At 49.6% G+C, this 13,884-nt stretch overlaps 1 protein-coding gene across 3 annotated transcripts in view; it reads right to left on the bottom strand.

Annotated features, from left to right (window-relative positions):
• Nucleotides 1-2,148: 2,148 nt before the first annotated feature.
• NVL (nuclear VCP like) overlaps nt 2,149-13,884 on the bottom strand; it is an 89,570-nt gene continuing 77,834 nt past the window's right edge. For all 3 annotated transcript variants that reach the window (XM_042975374.1, XM_042975376.1, XM_042975375.1), the window contains 3 exons: nt 13,668-13,756; nt 11,024-11,094; nt 2,149-2,399 (listed from right to left, as the gene is read on the bottom strand). In XM_042975374.1, coding sequence (XP_042831308.1) covers nt 2,355-2,399; nt 11,024-11,094; nt 13,668-13,756 — 205 coding nt within the window. In that variant the 3' untranslated portion in view covers nt 2,149-2,354. The remainder of the gene's footprint in view (nt 2,400-11,023; nt 11,095-13,667; nt 13,757-13,884) is intronic.

The following is a 13,884-nucleotide window of genomic DNA, read 5'->3' on the forward strand; positions in this document are numbered from 1 at the left end:
ACACACAGGATGATTAGGTAACTAATCGGGTAATTAGGTTACTCTGAGCTTTTGGAAATAAGACCCTCCTGCGGACACGACTTCACGCGGTTGTGGCGATAACCTGTGAAAGAAAGGGAACGCCCACCTGCTCCCCAGGGACACCGGCCCCAGGTCTGTTCTCAGCTCAAGTGGCCCCTTCCCTTCCGGCATTTCCATCCTGGCCTCCAGGGCTCAGCTGAGACCTCACTTTCTCAGAACTTCCCTGGCCCCAGTGTGGCCTGGCTGCCTGGCTGCCCGGCCCCAGCCCTCCTCTTACCGCGTCAGAGCTCTGCTCGCGCTGGTTCACAACTGCCTCTTTCCTGGTCTGGACACCGTGTTAACTAGGCCATTATTAGTCTGGCTGCTTTAACGGAGACCAAAATATAAATGGCTTAAGCCAGACAAAGGTCCAGTTCATCTGAGTCTGAGAAAACTGCTCACAGGTGCCCAGAGGCCTTGGCTTCTTACCCCTTGTGGCCCCACTGCCTCCCAGAGTGTCACCAGGTACCTGGCGGAAGGGGTTTGTGATCACAGAGCACAGCCCCGCAAAGGGCAAGGGTGGCGTTAAAAAGCCACACAGAATTTTCTTCTTCCAACACCAGTTGTGGTCTTTGGGGACGATCCCAGAGGCTCTGCTTACGGCCTCAGATCCAAGGTTTCCACGCAGGCTGCCCCAGGTGGGACAGGCCACGCAGGCCAGGCCGGGTCAGGTCAGGTCACTGTTCTCAGCACACCCTGTCACCAGAGGAAGAAGGGTGAACAGATCGTGGGGGGCCATCGCTGTTTGTGCCACACACACCAGCCTGGGCGAGGAGTTGAGGTCGTCAGCACCAAGTGTTCAGGGAGACCACGGAGCGTTTCCACATATGGACAGAATTCCAGGTGTTTCTGAACACAGGACCGGGTCTTTCTCACAAGTGGACTAAAAGCTGGGCAGGTTTAACTAGAGAGCCATATTCGTGAACCAGCTCTGGACCTCACTTCTGTCTGATGAAATGGGGGCGGCATCTGCCCCCCGGCGCGAGCTGGGGACCAAGAACTCATGACCGTGTGCAGCCTGCACATCGTGCTTACGTGGTGGCACCTCTCCTTCCTTCCGGAGAAGCACTGGCAACACGCCCTGTGACCCTAGAGGGTTGGTCTCCCGCCTAGTAAGCGCCTGCCGTCCAGCCAGGCCCAGCTGTCGGTGAGGCTCAAGGACACGCGGCCTGTCCGGTCGCTCACGCTCAGGCTGAGCTCAACTGCTGAAAGGAAGGGTGCTCAGACCTAACGTTCAAGTGCCACGAAAACCTTAGCCTTTTCTCATGATTTGCCACGTGATTTGCCAGCTGGCTTTCTCCTTCTATTTGGCTGCAAAAACAGTCGAACCTACTACTCAAATTTAGGGCCCCAAACCTTCCGGCCTCTAATAACTGCCCTTCATCCTTCGCCAGCTCTAGCACAGGATGCCGTTCCATTGCCCCCGTGTCCCGTCCCCTAGGGTCCCAGAGCGCTGTCCTCCCAGCGCCCTGCCCCACGCAACAGCGCCTGCGGCAACTGTGGGAGGGGTCACGTCAGAGGTCGCTGTGCTTCTGCGGGCTCCTCAGTAAAAAGGACGGTGTTTTATCTGCCTGGGGTGCTTTCATCTATTCGTATTTCCTCCACTTCGTCAAGTCCATTCTTAAAAGTAGCATAAACACTTCTGGAGCATGAAGGAGAGACTCTGGGAGGGGCTACAGCCGCGGACCCCACCGTGGGGAGCGCGGTAAACGAGGTGTAGCAGAAACACAGCACAAAGTGGGGCTTTCAGGACGGAGCAGTGACCGGTGGAAGCCTCAGAGGGGCTATGGAAGGAGGACAATCTGGACACCACAGGGACACAGCGGAGTCTGATGAGGAAGGAGACACTTACCTGGTTTCCAGCACCTTCCACGGGAGGGCACAGCTGGGGCAGCTGGAGATCTGGAAGGGGCCTGAGGCCACAGGACAGCGGGTCCCACGGCTGCTTTCTCGGTTGTGGGGGTGTCCTGGCGGCAGGAAACAAAGTATCTGGGGGTGACGCGGCCTCAGGTTGGCAACGTACCTCAGACGGCTCAGGGGAGAAAAGCTCCTTTTGCTGTGAATGCAACTTCTCCGCAGCACAGTTGAGAACGGTTCAAAATAAACGTTTTATTTAAAAAAAGTTATCAGTGATTTTATTTCAACAGTTAAGCGTGTTTTACTTAAAGAGAGGGCAGGGTGTTCCCACGCGCGGCTGGTGGATGGGAAACGTCTTCAGCTCGGAACGGGCCGCGTCGCTCTGAGAAGAACACGCGTACACGGGCCGCCATCCGCGGCCCGTCGGAAGGGGGGGGTCACCGGCCGAGGGACCGCTGCAGGGCTTCGTACATCACCTGGTCCTGAGAACAGGGGACAAGACACAGAGCTGGTGAGTGTGAGGTGGGCCGAACCGTGCCCCCGAAACGCGTATGCGGATATCCCAGCCCCCCAGGACCTCACGTGACTGTGACTGGAGAAAAGATCTTTAGGGAGGCGATTACGTTCAATCGAAGCCCCCGGGACGGGCTCTAAGCCAGCACGACCGGTGTCGCTGCAAGAAGAGGGGCGAAGCCCAGACAGGTGCGGGGACACCGTGTGAGGACGCCCAGTCTCCGGGCCGAGGAAGGAGCCGCCTGCTCGGTGCGCGGCCCGCCCCACGTGCCCCCCTTCCACGGGGACTGAGGTTTGCCGTAAAAGTCGGGTGACGAGCTGCTTACGGCTCTATCCACGCAACAAAGAAAGCAGGATTTTAAGTGTTCTGAGCGTGGATGGGAAGGGGACAGCGGCGGGGGGGGGGGGGGGGGAGGCTGCCTTCAGGGGGATGCCCCGTGGGGTCTCGCCGGGGCCACACACGCATCTAAGGTCTGGGGAAGCGGCTCGACTGCTGCTTGTTTAGGCCGAGGGAGGACGTGCTGGTGTTTCGAGCCCTCGAACACCTGTTTTTAAATCCAATGTCGTTCTTCTTTCGGATGCGCGAGGTGCTCGCAAGGTTCGAGGACCCGACGCAGTCGCAGAGTGAACGAAGCCCCTCCCGTCGACGCTGTCAGGTCTTCCTCCTGTGGCACGAGCACTGACGCCGCTGCGTTTCCCTCGTGTTTGACTGAAGCGGCGGCAGAGCACACAGGACCCCTGCTTCCCAACGGCACGCTTAGAAGACGCTCCTCTCTTCCGAGTTGATCCGTCAGAGCCTCACAGCGGAGCCACCGTCGGGTCCGCTCCGCTGTCGTGAGCGCTTCCGGGGGAAGTTCCCGGAGCCGCCCGGCCGGCCGCGGCGGGAATCCGGTTCAGTCCCGGGAAAGGGCTGTGCCCCCCCACCTCCTCGTATCCCGGCCAACAGGCATCATCAAGTCCGGAGATCTTTGCCTACTGCCAGGAAAAGAGTAGTATCATAGTTGCTTTTCTTCCATTATCAGTAAGGTGAGGAGTTTTCCGTTTAACGAGCCGGTTGGCTTTTCCGTGAAGGGTCTGTCCCTGTCCTTCACCTAGCGCCTCTTTTCCAACATTTTCTGTGTCGGTCTCTTCCTCATCAGTTTCTGGTCGTTCTGATTCACCCTTTGTGACATTAACTGCAAACATTTTCCTTATTTGGTCACTTGTCTTTTGACGAGTTTTTTAGCGCAGAAATTTTTATCCTCGTGTGTCAGATTCTGAGTCTTTCATTTATGTTGCCGGGTTTTGCGCTGAGAGGAAACAAGGCACGCCCCACTTGAACTTCCAGACAAATCTCTGGTCTCCTCCTACTTTGATGGTTTCAGATTTTCCTTTTAAACTCTCCCGCCGCCCCCCACCCCCGTCCCCCACCTGCAGTGTGACATGCGAGTCCGATTTGAACTTCTGGAGACGGCTTCCCAGCTGCCCCGACATCGATCACCATGTCTCCATCACTGGTGTGGGGGACACTATTATGTACTGTATATTATGACCAGTTCCTGTGCCATTATCACAATGTTCTAATCACTGAGGCTTGTGTTTTTTAGGCCCCGCCCCCAGCTGGTCCGTTCTGCAGTTTCCCCAACTGTTCCAGTTTGCTTGGTTTTCCACATGCTCTTTGAATCGTTCTGGTTTGGTCCCCAAAACAAAACGAGCAAAAATGAAAACAAAGACCAAAGAGTAGGGCCACTGAAATGGTTTCAAACGGTAACAAATGGCCTTAGCGCTGACGTGTTTGCCGGCCTGCTTGGGGAACTTCTGCCAAAGGGACATGGACGTCCCGGCTTCGGGCAGGCACGAGGACAGGGCTGTTGAGAGGTGCGCAGAAATGCAGCTACGCTCACAGAAGCGGCCACGCACGGCAGGCTCTTCAGCACGTACGAGGTTTCTGACCTTTTACGAGTGAGTTTACAACCATTATCTTTTTCTGAGGACAGCCCTGAGTCAGATAAAGGCAGAACGGATGTTCTCTCTAGGCAACGACTCAGAGCCCTGAAACAGAGGGCAGGGCAGATTTTCCACTCAAGAAGGAAACCCATTTCCTGGACTGTACTCAGTGTTTACCCCGGTTTGAGAGACGGATTTGAAAAAAAGTCTATGTACTTATTTCACTCATTTTTCCAAGTACCTCTCAAACGGTTTCAAAGGTAAACATAGAGTAGGTATTAGTGAAATGCCCAATTAACTTTGAAATAGGATAAAGAAAGGGTCCTTGTATACCAATATCACTGCTAAATCATAAACAGTAAAGACATTTTAAGCATGCTTTGTTTACAACCAGGTTAAAACAATTCCTTTTTCTGCAGTAAAATAACTTTTTAAAATTCTAAAACATGATTTATTGGAGAAATATTAGACAATATAGATCAGCAAAAAAAAAAAAAAAAAAAATCTCATTTCCAGAGATAACTATTATTATTTTGGTCTTCCAGAACTTTTAAATTACTATTTTGCCAATTTTGAATTCTTTTGAATAGGTGATGCATTCTCAAGGTTCAAAGTTCAAAGAGGAGAAAAGGTGAACTTTTACACCCCTGTCCCCCTCCCCCACCCCCACCAGTCTCTCCCTACCAGGAGCCGTCACCCGTTTCCTAAGTAACTGTCTCATGAGGGCCAGTCAATCTGCCAAACAAGGAGGGGGCTGCCTTCACCCTGATGGTATGCCTCATTTTTAAAAGATCAAACAAATTAAAAATCAGTTTGGTCATCTGCTTTATTTAATATTTATTCAAAATTCATACTATGCCTACCTCCAAAAGAGAAGCTGTAGCTTCTTATTCACCAAGTTTTCCAGAAATCAAATATTTAAAGTTTAAAGATTTATGATCACCACAAATATTAAACAGAATAAAACGGTGCGGAGTCTCACCAGCCCATACGTGTAGCCTTCCACGGATGTTCCTAAGAGAATAAAAAAATTCTACAAGGTCTGGAATGATAGGTTCAGAAGTGTTTTTAATAAAATCAGTCACACCGCCTTTGTCATGCGGCCGAGACCCTTTAAGCAAACGCTGCACGCGAAGCACCTGCGACATGGATGGAACTAAGGGGCCAGGTTAGCCCGTGTTCTGTGCACAGGGGCCCCGTCTCCTGCAACTTCTGCATCTGCGAGCCCCGCACAGGGCCTGCGCACGTGCAGAGCTTCGCGATCAAGGTTGAAATCTGGATCTCAGGCAAGCTGTTAAAACACAGCTAGGGGAGAAGGGACTCTGACTTGAAACGTTTTTCTCTCAAGTGTCAGTGGGGTAGAAATAATCGGGGAAATGAGTGACCCATGTACTCCTGAGTGTGAAGAGGAGAATCAAAGAGCCACGGCCACGACTTCGATGAGCTAATAAACAGTTTCGTGGTGTGGCTTTCATAGAGGAAAGAAAAAAAATCAGACCGTACGTTTGAGTGAGGTTTCCTTCCTGATAGCGGAACAGCGCCAGAGTAAGCAGAGTAAAAAGACTATCATCTGAGGTAATAAATATCTGGGGAAATAACCTCAAGGCCTCAACATTTATCAATGGCTAACTGGGTCTCAGGTCTCTGGTGAGCAGTGAAACCGGCACAGTGGTTGTGCTGTGCTGGCCCATGAAGCGACACAGCCTAGACACAGGACTCTGAATTCTGAGACGCGGCTGGCGGACGGCCGTCTTATTTGTCGGGTGTCTGTCCTAATAGGGTGACGACCCATTAGGTCCTCTCAGCACCAAACAGGACCTGGTAGCCCGGGCAGGGATCTTTGGAGGAGGGAGCGAGGACAAGCAGGGATGGAGAAAAGGAAGGTCTGCTCACTGCCGTCACCACTCACCCTCAACCAGTTACCGAGGGTTTCCTGGGTCGGGTGACACATTGCTACATTTGGCCTCTGAACTATGTCCGCCAATTAAGTGCGGACACGGAGTCCACCTGACGTGCTGCCACTGCCCAACTCCAAATGAAGAATCATGTGGTGCCAGGGAGGAAAGCGCTCTAAGGTAAGAAACGGTGCCAGCTGGCAGGCAGGTGCACCTGGCTTAAGAACGTGCTGGATATTTCAGGACTAGAATGACCGGCCCTGCAGATTTGGGGACAGTACGGGCACACCTTTCTTCTTGGATGTCTCCTGACCATTTATGCAGTGTTAACGCGTCTCGAAGCAATTGCCACTTCTGTAAGTACGTCTTCAGGCTAAAACGTGATGTGTTCCTTTTGCATTTAACAAAATCTAGTGATTCTTTTTCAGCATGAAAAGATGACTCAAAATCCCAACCCGGCCACTAACAAGTCAATTAACTTGAGTACCAGAATCCTATCTATAGATTTTCATTCTAGGTCTTGAAGTCATGACCTTTATAAAAACTCTGTGGCCCTCACAACCCAGCCTGGCCAGAGTATCTAATTTCCTAACTGGCCACACTGGCTGGTTCTGGCGTGGGGTCCTAAACTGGGCTGGGCCGACCGCAGACTCCCCTGACACTCTCCCACCAGGGCCGGCAGGGAATTCTCTTGCTGGGGGGTGTCTGGGGTTGCAGGCAACCAGCTTCCCCCAGGAAACCCGTGACGAGGTTCCACAGCCAGCGTGCCCAATGCCAACTGTGTTCTCACGACCCTTGCTATGTGGACGAGTTCTGTTTCCCCCACTTATCTTAGCTGGATTGGGTTTCCATCATTTACAACCAAAAGAGCCCTAATATTAAAAGCAGAAAGAGGTGGCTTATAAACGGGCCACTCAGTTTCACATCCAGAAAAGCATCACCACAAATGCCAAACCTTTCTTTTGGTTTGATTTTATTTCCTTTCAGTTTGGCTTTTGAAATGGATCGTTTGACTCTGCCTATGCCTCGAATTTCAATGGAACTGTCCTTAACCAGAAGGAAGACGTTCTTTGCCACCACCCAGAACTGAGAAGACCAAGAAAAAAGAAGGAACGGAGAACCCCTCCAATAAACATAATATACACTGGTTTCAAATTCACCAGCAAAAGTATTATACAAAGGTGGTAAAGCAGACTTAATCCTTAATTATCACAAAAAACATGGGCAGATTTAGGAATCAGGTCAAGCAACTATCGAGCTTTGGATCACACATTTGTGGCTATTAGTGATAAAATCGCTTGAGCAACAAACATGGAAACTTCAAAATTACAGCAGAAATTTAATCTAGAAAATTGATCTTTTTGGAGGCAAAACAAGTAAGAGAATGACAAATGAACCAGCCAAGGTCAATATATAAAAACGATTAGAAAACAAAATGAAAAACATTGACAAACAACATAAAAAAGTATAAATTATTTGGGAATGCAGTTGATGAAAGATGTGTAAGATATTTACACCAAAACTCACAACATTACTGAATAAATCAGGTGGATCTAATAAGTGAAATCAATTAAAAAATGAATAAACTCTGAGAAATTAAATGCATCTAAACAAATGGACAGATGTACTAAGTTTATGAATTTTTAACTTCTGCTCTCACAGCTGATATACAGATTCAGTCTCATTCAAAATCCCAACAGGCTTCTTTTTCAGGAAGCGATCAGCTGATTATAAACTTTATATGGAAACGCAAAGGGCCTAAAATAAACAAAACAATTTTGGGGGGGAAAAGGGACAGATTTGGAGAACTTATACTACCCGATTTTGAGACTTATATATCTATAATAGTCAAGACCGTGGTAAGAAAGATACAGCAGCATAAAGTCAGATGTAAAGACCAATGGAACAGCACAGAAAGAGATTCTTGCATTTACGGTCAATCGGTTTTCAAACAGATGGTGCGGTAATTCAGTAGGAAAGTTTTTTCCACAGTCGGGTCAGAGTCAGTAGGCAGCTGCATGGAAAAACATAACCGTGACCCCTAAGTCGCATCAAACTAAAACAGTAATTTGAAATGGATCACAGGCCTAAACGTAAAGGCTAAAACTATTATGCGTCTAGAAAAAAACAAAGGAGAGAATCTTTGCAAACTTGAAATAGCCCAGACTTCTTATGACAGAACACGTAATACGTCAAAAGGCTCCTGCACGATTTCGGCTCAGGTCACGATCTCCCATTCCGTGCTTCAAGCCCCGCGTCGGGCTCTGTGCTGACAGCTCAGAGCCCGGAGCCTGCTTCGGATTCTGTGTCTCCTTCTCTCTGCCCCTTCCCTGCTCCTGCTCTGTCTTCCAAAAATAAATAAATGTTAAACAAAATTTTATATAAAAAAATAATAGGGGCGCCCGGGTGGCTCAGTCGGTTGAGCGTCCGACTTCAGCTCAGGAGGTTACGATCTCACGGTCCGTGAGTTCGAGCCCCGCGTCAGGCTCTGGGCTGACGGCTCGGAGCCTGGAGCCTGCTTCCGATTCTGTGTCTCCCTCTCTCTCTGCCCCTCCCCTGTTCATGCTCTGTCTCTCTCTGTCTCAAAAATAAATAAATGTAAAAAAAAAAAAATAAAAAAAATAAAAAAAATAAAATAATAAAAGCTCCTGCTCTTTAGAAAGTTATCCTCTGTGTGCACATCTGATAAAAGCCTTCAATCCAGACTACGCTAAGAATTTGTACAAACATTTATAATAAGGAGAGAAACAACTTGAGTTTTTAGGGGCAAAGCACAAGGCCAGGAAACAAGAAATCCAACTGACCGGCAAGCATGTGAAAATATGCTCACCTTCCCGGTTGTTCGGGAAACGCCCCCTTAAACTACATGGGACACTGGTTCACATCCCTCGGACGGCTGACATTAAAGGACAGTGACACTCTGGTGTTCGTGAGCCCGTGGAGAAGCAGAAGCCCTCACCAAGCCCGGGCGGAGCAGCCCGCGTGCGAGACCCAGCCAGGCCCGTCTGGGTGCTGACCACGGGAAGTGAAGACACGTCCCCCCTCTCTCCCTTGCTCTATCTCACACACGTTCAAGGGACCTTTATTCACAAAAGCCAGGCCCCGGAAACGGCCGAGCGTCCCCCAGCAGGAGCAAGGACGAGACGCTGTGGTACGTTCTCACCCTGGGAAACCGCTCTGCAGCAGGAAGGACCAAACTCCAGACGCACAGCACCGTGCACCTCGGAGACATCACGCCGAGCAAAGAAGCCGGACGCGCTGAGTGCGCCACACAGCTCCACGGGTGCCAAGTCGTCAGACGGAAGAGGTCAGAGCGGGAAGACGGGTCAGGCCTGGGGTCGCCCGGAACACCGGCCTCCACGGACGCCCCAGGACCTCCTGCGGGAACGGAGGGTCCTGGCGCTGGCCACAGCTGTCGCATGTGGCAGGACTGTGCTCTGCTCCACTGCGCGCCAGCTACGTTTCAACTGAAAACAGGGAGGCTAGAAGGAACGGCAAACGCGGGGCCGCGTCCACGTCTAACTGCTGGAAAGGCCCCAGACTCCCGCCGCAGGTGAGAAATCATTTCAGCCGAAACAATCTTTTGCTGACGGAATCTTCGGGGGCTTACATCACCAGTCTCTTGTTGATTAGCAGGAAGAGCCCCAGGACTATGAACTGTCAAACTGTCCCCAGTTTTAATCGAGAAGACCGTGTTTTACAAGAAGATGCTCAGGGGAACGAGCACACATCCCTGTGGTCGACAATGTGCCCGGGAGGGGAAGGCAGACGGTTGTTTCTCCACAGACGGGGAGGACTCCGTCCCGGTGCAGCGGACTCTCGCTCGACTGCAGCCAGAAAAGCAGTCGGTCACATGCCTAAAAGATCCCACCGGCCCACACCAATGAACCGGGTGTTGAAGTTAACAGTGGTAAGGCTGGGGCTCCCGGCGGGCTCAGTCGTTAGGACGTGTGACTCTCGGTCTCGGGGTCGTGAGTCTGAGCTCCACGATGGGTGCAGCCATCACTTAACAATGAAATCTTTACAGAATAACTACACGTGGGAAGGTGGCCACCTCACCGAGAATGTTCAGAACAAGCCCGGAGGCTCTGCGACAGGGCAGCCCATCACCTGTCACCGCTAGGACTTTGACTCCCCATTTTCGATCAGTAGTTACAGTGGGAAACACCAGGCCTAAGGTAATAAATGGCTAATGATTTAAAGGAAGTTTGAGTCCAGCAATAAGCAGGTCTCATGGCTAAGGCATACAGCACTCCTAGGACATAAAAGACATGAAAGTGAATCAGACCAATGATGACGGAACCCGAGATAGAGGCTTCCTAGGGTTGGACACGTCCCCCAGTGGCCCTGTGTCACCGCAGCCACCCGAGTTACTACAGACGGGTCACCTTGGCACAGTAAGAGGCAAACACACAACATCTGGTGTTTTATGTAAAGAAATGTCAGCCATTTCCTTTAGCCCTTCGCCAACCTTCCGCAAGGACATTTGCACTGGCCTGGACACCAGGGCGAGTCTGGCTCCAGGCAGATAAAAGGCTGCCTGCAAGGGTGGAGAAGCTCAGATAACTGGTGAACCAGACGGATCAGAAATCCCAAGAGGGTGGAGACAGACACGAGGGGTCATTCCCTTCTGGCTTCAGTCTTCCAAGAAATACAAAAAACTACAATCTCTCAAGAATGTTCTCACAAAGGCAATTATTCTCCTTGTTGTCATGAGCTACCGGTCTTGATTCCAGTCTCTTTTCTGTGCACATTTTGAGAGCATTTCTTACCTTTTTTGATATAGATGGTTTCACTTTCTTGAAAGCTTCTTCAAAGTGCTTCTGATGGACCTTGAGCTCACCTGTGGGGCAGACGCACAGACACACGGGTGGGTACAGTGTGCTCACTTCCCATCGGTCAAGGGAATGTGGGGAAATGAGTGATCACATTGCTTCTGCTTTTTTTCAGAATGATTCAAGCCTCAAACAGTCTGCTTATCACATTTTCTGGACATTTTCTCATTTTCATTTAATTTACACACACCTGACCATATTTAATCTTACACACAAGTGCTTAAGTTTTATATCGGTGTCTATCGAGGCAATCAAAACAGTTTATTTTGGGACAAATTATATAAAAAAGTACTTTGTTCATCTTTAGAGATTCTTACACTTTGAAAAAAACAAAACAAGTCCATGTTTTCATTACCCGCCCCCCACTGTTGGCCGAGCTATTATTAACATCTAACGTACGTAAGTCTAAGGTGTGCCGTGTGATGGTCCGATACACGCGCCTGCATGTGGTAAAGTGACCGCCACCACAAGGTTACTTAACACCTCCCTCCCCTCACATAATCACTTTTCGTATGTGCGGTAATAACTTCGAAGATCTACTGTCTTAACATCTTTCAAATACATAATCCATATTGCTAATTGTAGTCATCACGCAATACATCTGCTCCCCAGAACCTGCTCATCTTCCAGCGGGAAGTCTGTACCCTTTGACCAACATCTCGCCATTTCTCCTACCTTGTGCTCATCGGATTTTACTGCAGGATACCCCAAAGAGACATCACATACCCTCTGGGGGGCCCTCCTTTAACATTGTTTACCCTTTAATGGTGATATTTAATGAAGAACAACTAGAACTGTTCTTTAAAAAATTTTTTTTCTTGGTGTTTATTCATTTTTTGAGAGAGACAGCGTGCGAGTGGGGGAGGGGCAGAGAGTGAGGGAGACACAGAATCTGAAACAGGCTCCAGGCTCCGAGCCGTCAGCACAGAGCCCGACGCGGGGCTCGAACTCATGAACCGTGAGATCATGACCTGAGCCGAAGTCGGATGCTTAACCGACTGAGCCACCCAGGCACCCCCGGAACTGTTCTTTTTTAAGATAAATTCCAATAATTTAACTAGGAACAGACAGTATTATTCCGTAGTAGTTACAAGTCCATGGAGCACCTGGGTGTCTCAGTCAGTTAAGCATCTGACTCTGGCTTAGGTCATGATCTCATAGTTTGTGAATTCAAGCCCTGTGCTGGGTTCTGCACTCATAGTGCAGAGTCTATTTGGGATTCTCTCTCTCTCTCCCCGTCCCCAACTCCAGCTCTCTATCTCAAAACAAACAAAAAGAGTCCATACATGTAATTAGATGTTATGGAATTATAACATATATATATAATGTACAAAGATAATAACACAACAATGGATTACAAGGAGCTCCAATTCTTTTTAAAAATTTTTTTACAATTTTATTTTAGGGGGCGCCTGGGTGGCTCAGGCAATTGAATGTCCAACTCTTGGTTTTGGCTCACGTCATGGTCTCATGGTTTCATGAGTTTGAGCCCCATGTTTGGTTCTGCGCTGGCAATGTGGAGTCTGCTTGGGATTCTTTCTCTCTCCCCTTCTGCCTCTCCCCTGCTCACACCGTCTCTCTCTCTCTCTCAAAACAAACAAACTTAAAAAAAAAATAATTAAAAAAATTTTATTTTAGAGAGAGATGAGTAAGCGGGGGAGAGGGGCAGAGGCAGACAGAAAATCCCAAGCAGGTTCCATGTCCAGTGCAGAGCCCAATGCAGGGCTCAATCCCACGACCACGAGATTGTGACCTGAGCCGAAAACAAAATGTGTAGTCGAAGGCATCGGTCGGCAAGAGACCCGTTCAGAGTCCCTGGAGGACAGGGAACTAGAAAGGCTAAGTGCAGCAGGGCAGGGGCATCAGAATGTGCTGAACAATCACCAAGTCACGTCCAAACAGCATTATTAGTAGTAGCGGCCAATATGTGAAGGGAGGCCTGTAAATTTCCAGCGAGAAATCCTTAAACGCGGTCAGACTCGGCTCTCAGGCAGCACGCTCACATGTCGTTCCTCTCAAGATACCCTAATTTTGCAAGTTACATCACCTACTTCCGAGAGGAATCCGAAACAGCTTATGATAAAAGAAGTTCAGGTGCCTGAATCCGACAGTTAAACAACAAAAATTATGGCGTGGGTGGTGGGTGCTGATGAACGTAACCCGCACAGATGCTGGGTGACGAGGAACAAAAGTTAGTTCGGAGACTCTCGGTAGCCAGAGGAAAGAAGGGAGGAGAAGAAAGAGAAAATCAGTAGGAATAAAAAAAGACAAGTTTTGGAAATGCATGGAGCAAAAGATCAACGTGGACTTGACCTGCAGATGAAGTGCAGGCTGAGAGGGCAGGGAGGTGCGTGTGAGGGTCCGTGGGACTCAGGAGAGCGCGGCCACGAATTGCAGGCGACCAGGCAAATGTGGCAGAAACCAGGCGAGGTGCGGGCTCCTGGACAGGCCCCAGCAGAACATCAGTGCTAACATCACAGATAAGAGCTGCTATGACAGGGTCACTTTCCGGGTCAGTAGTGGCCTTAGCGATACGGAGTGCTAAGTAAGTGGAACCGAGAAATTCTGGGAAGAACGGTACCTTTCTTGCTCCCACTCTTTGGTTCCGCCATTTCCTGTCTCAGAGCACAGACAGAAGCTTCTCGTACCAAAGCAGAGAGGTCCGCACCCCTGCAAAAACATAACCATCCTCACTGATTTATTCTTAGACACTGCAAAGAACAGAAAGAAGTCTGACAGCAATTTTCAGTCACATATTACACAATTAGGAAAGAAACCAACCGATAAAGGTGGGGTAA

Source organism: Panthera tigris, chromosome F3, assembly GCF_018350195.1.
Source record: "Panthera tigris isolate Pti1 chromosome F3, P.tigris_Pti1_mat1.1, whole genome shotgun sequence".
NCBI classification, from domain to species: domain Eukaryota; kingdom Metazoa; phylum Chordata; class Mammalia; order Carnivora; family Felidae; genus Panthera; species Panthera tigris.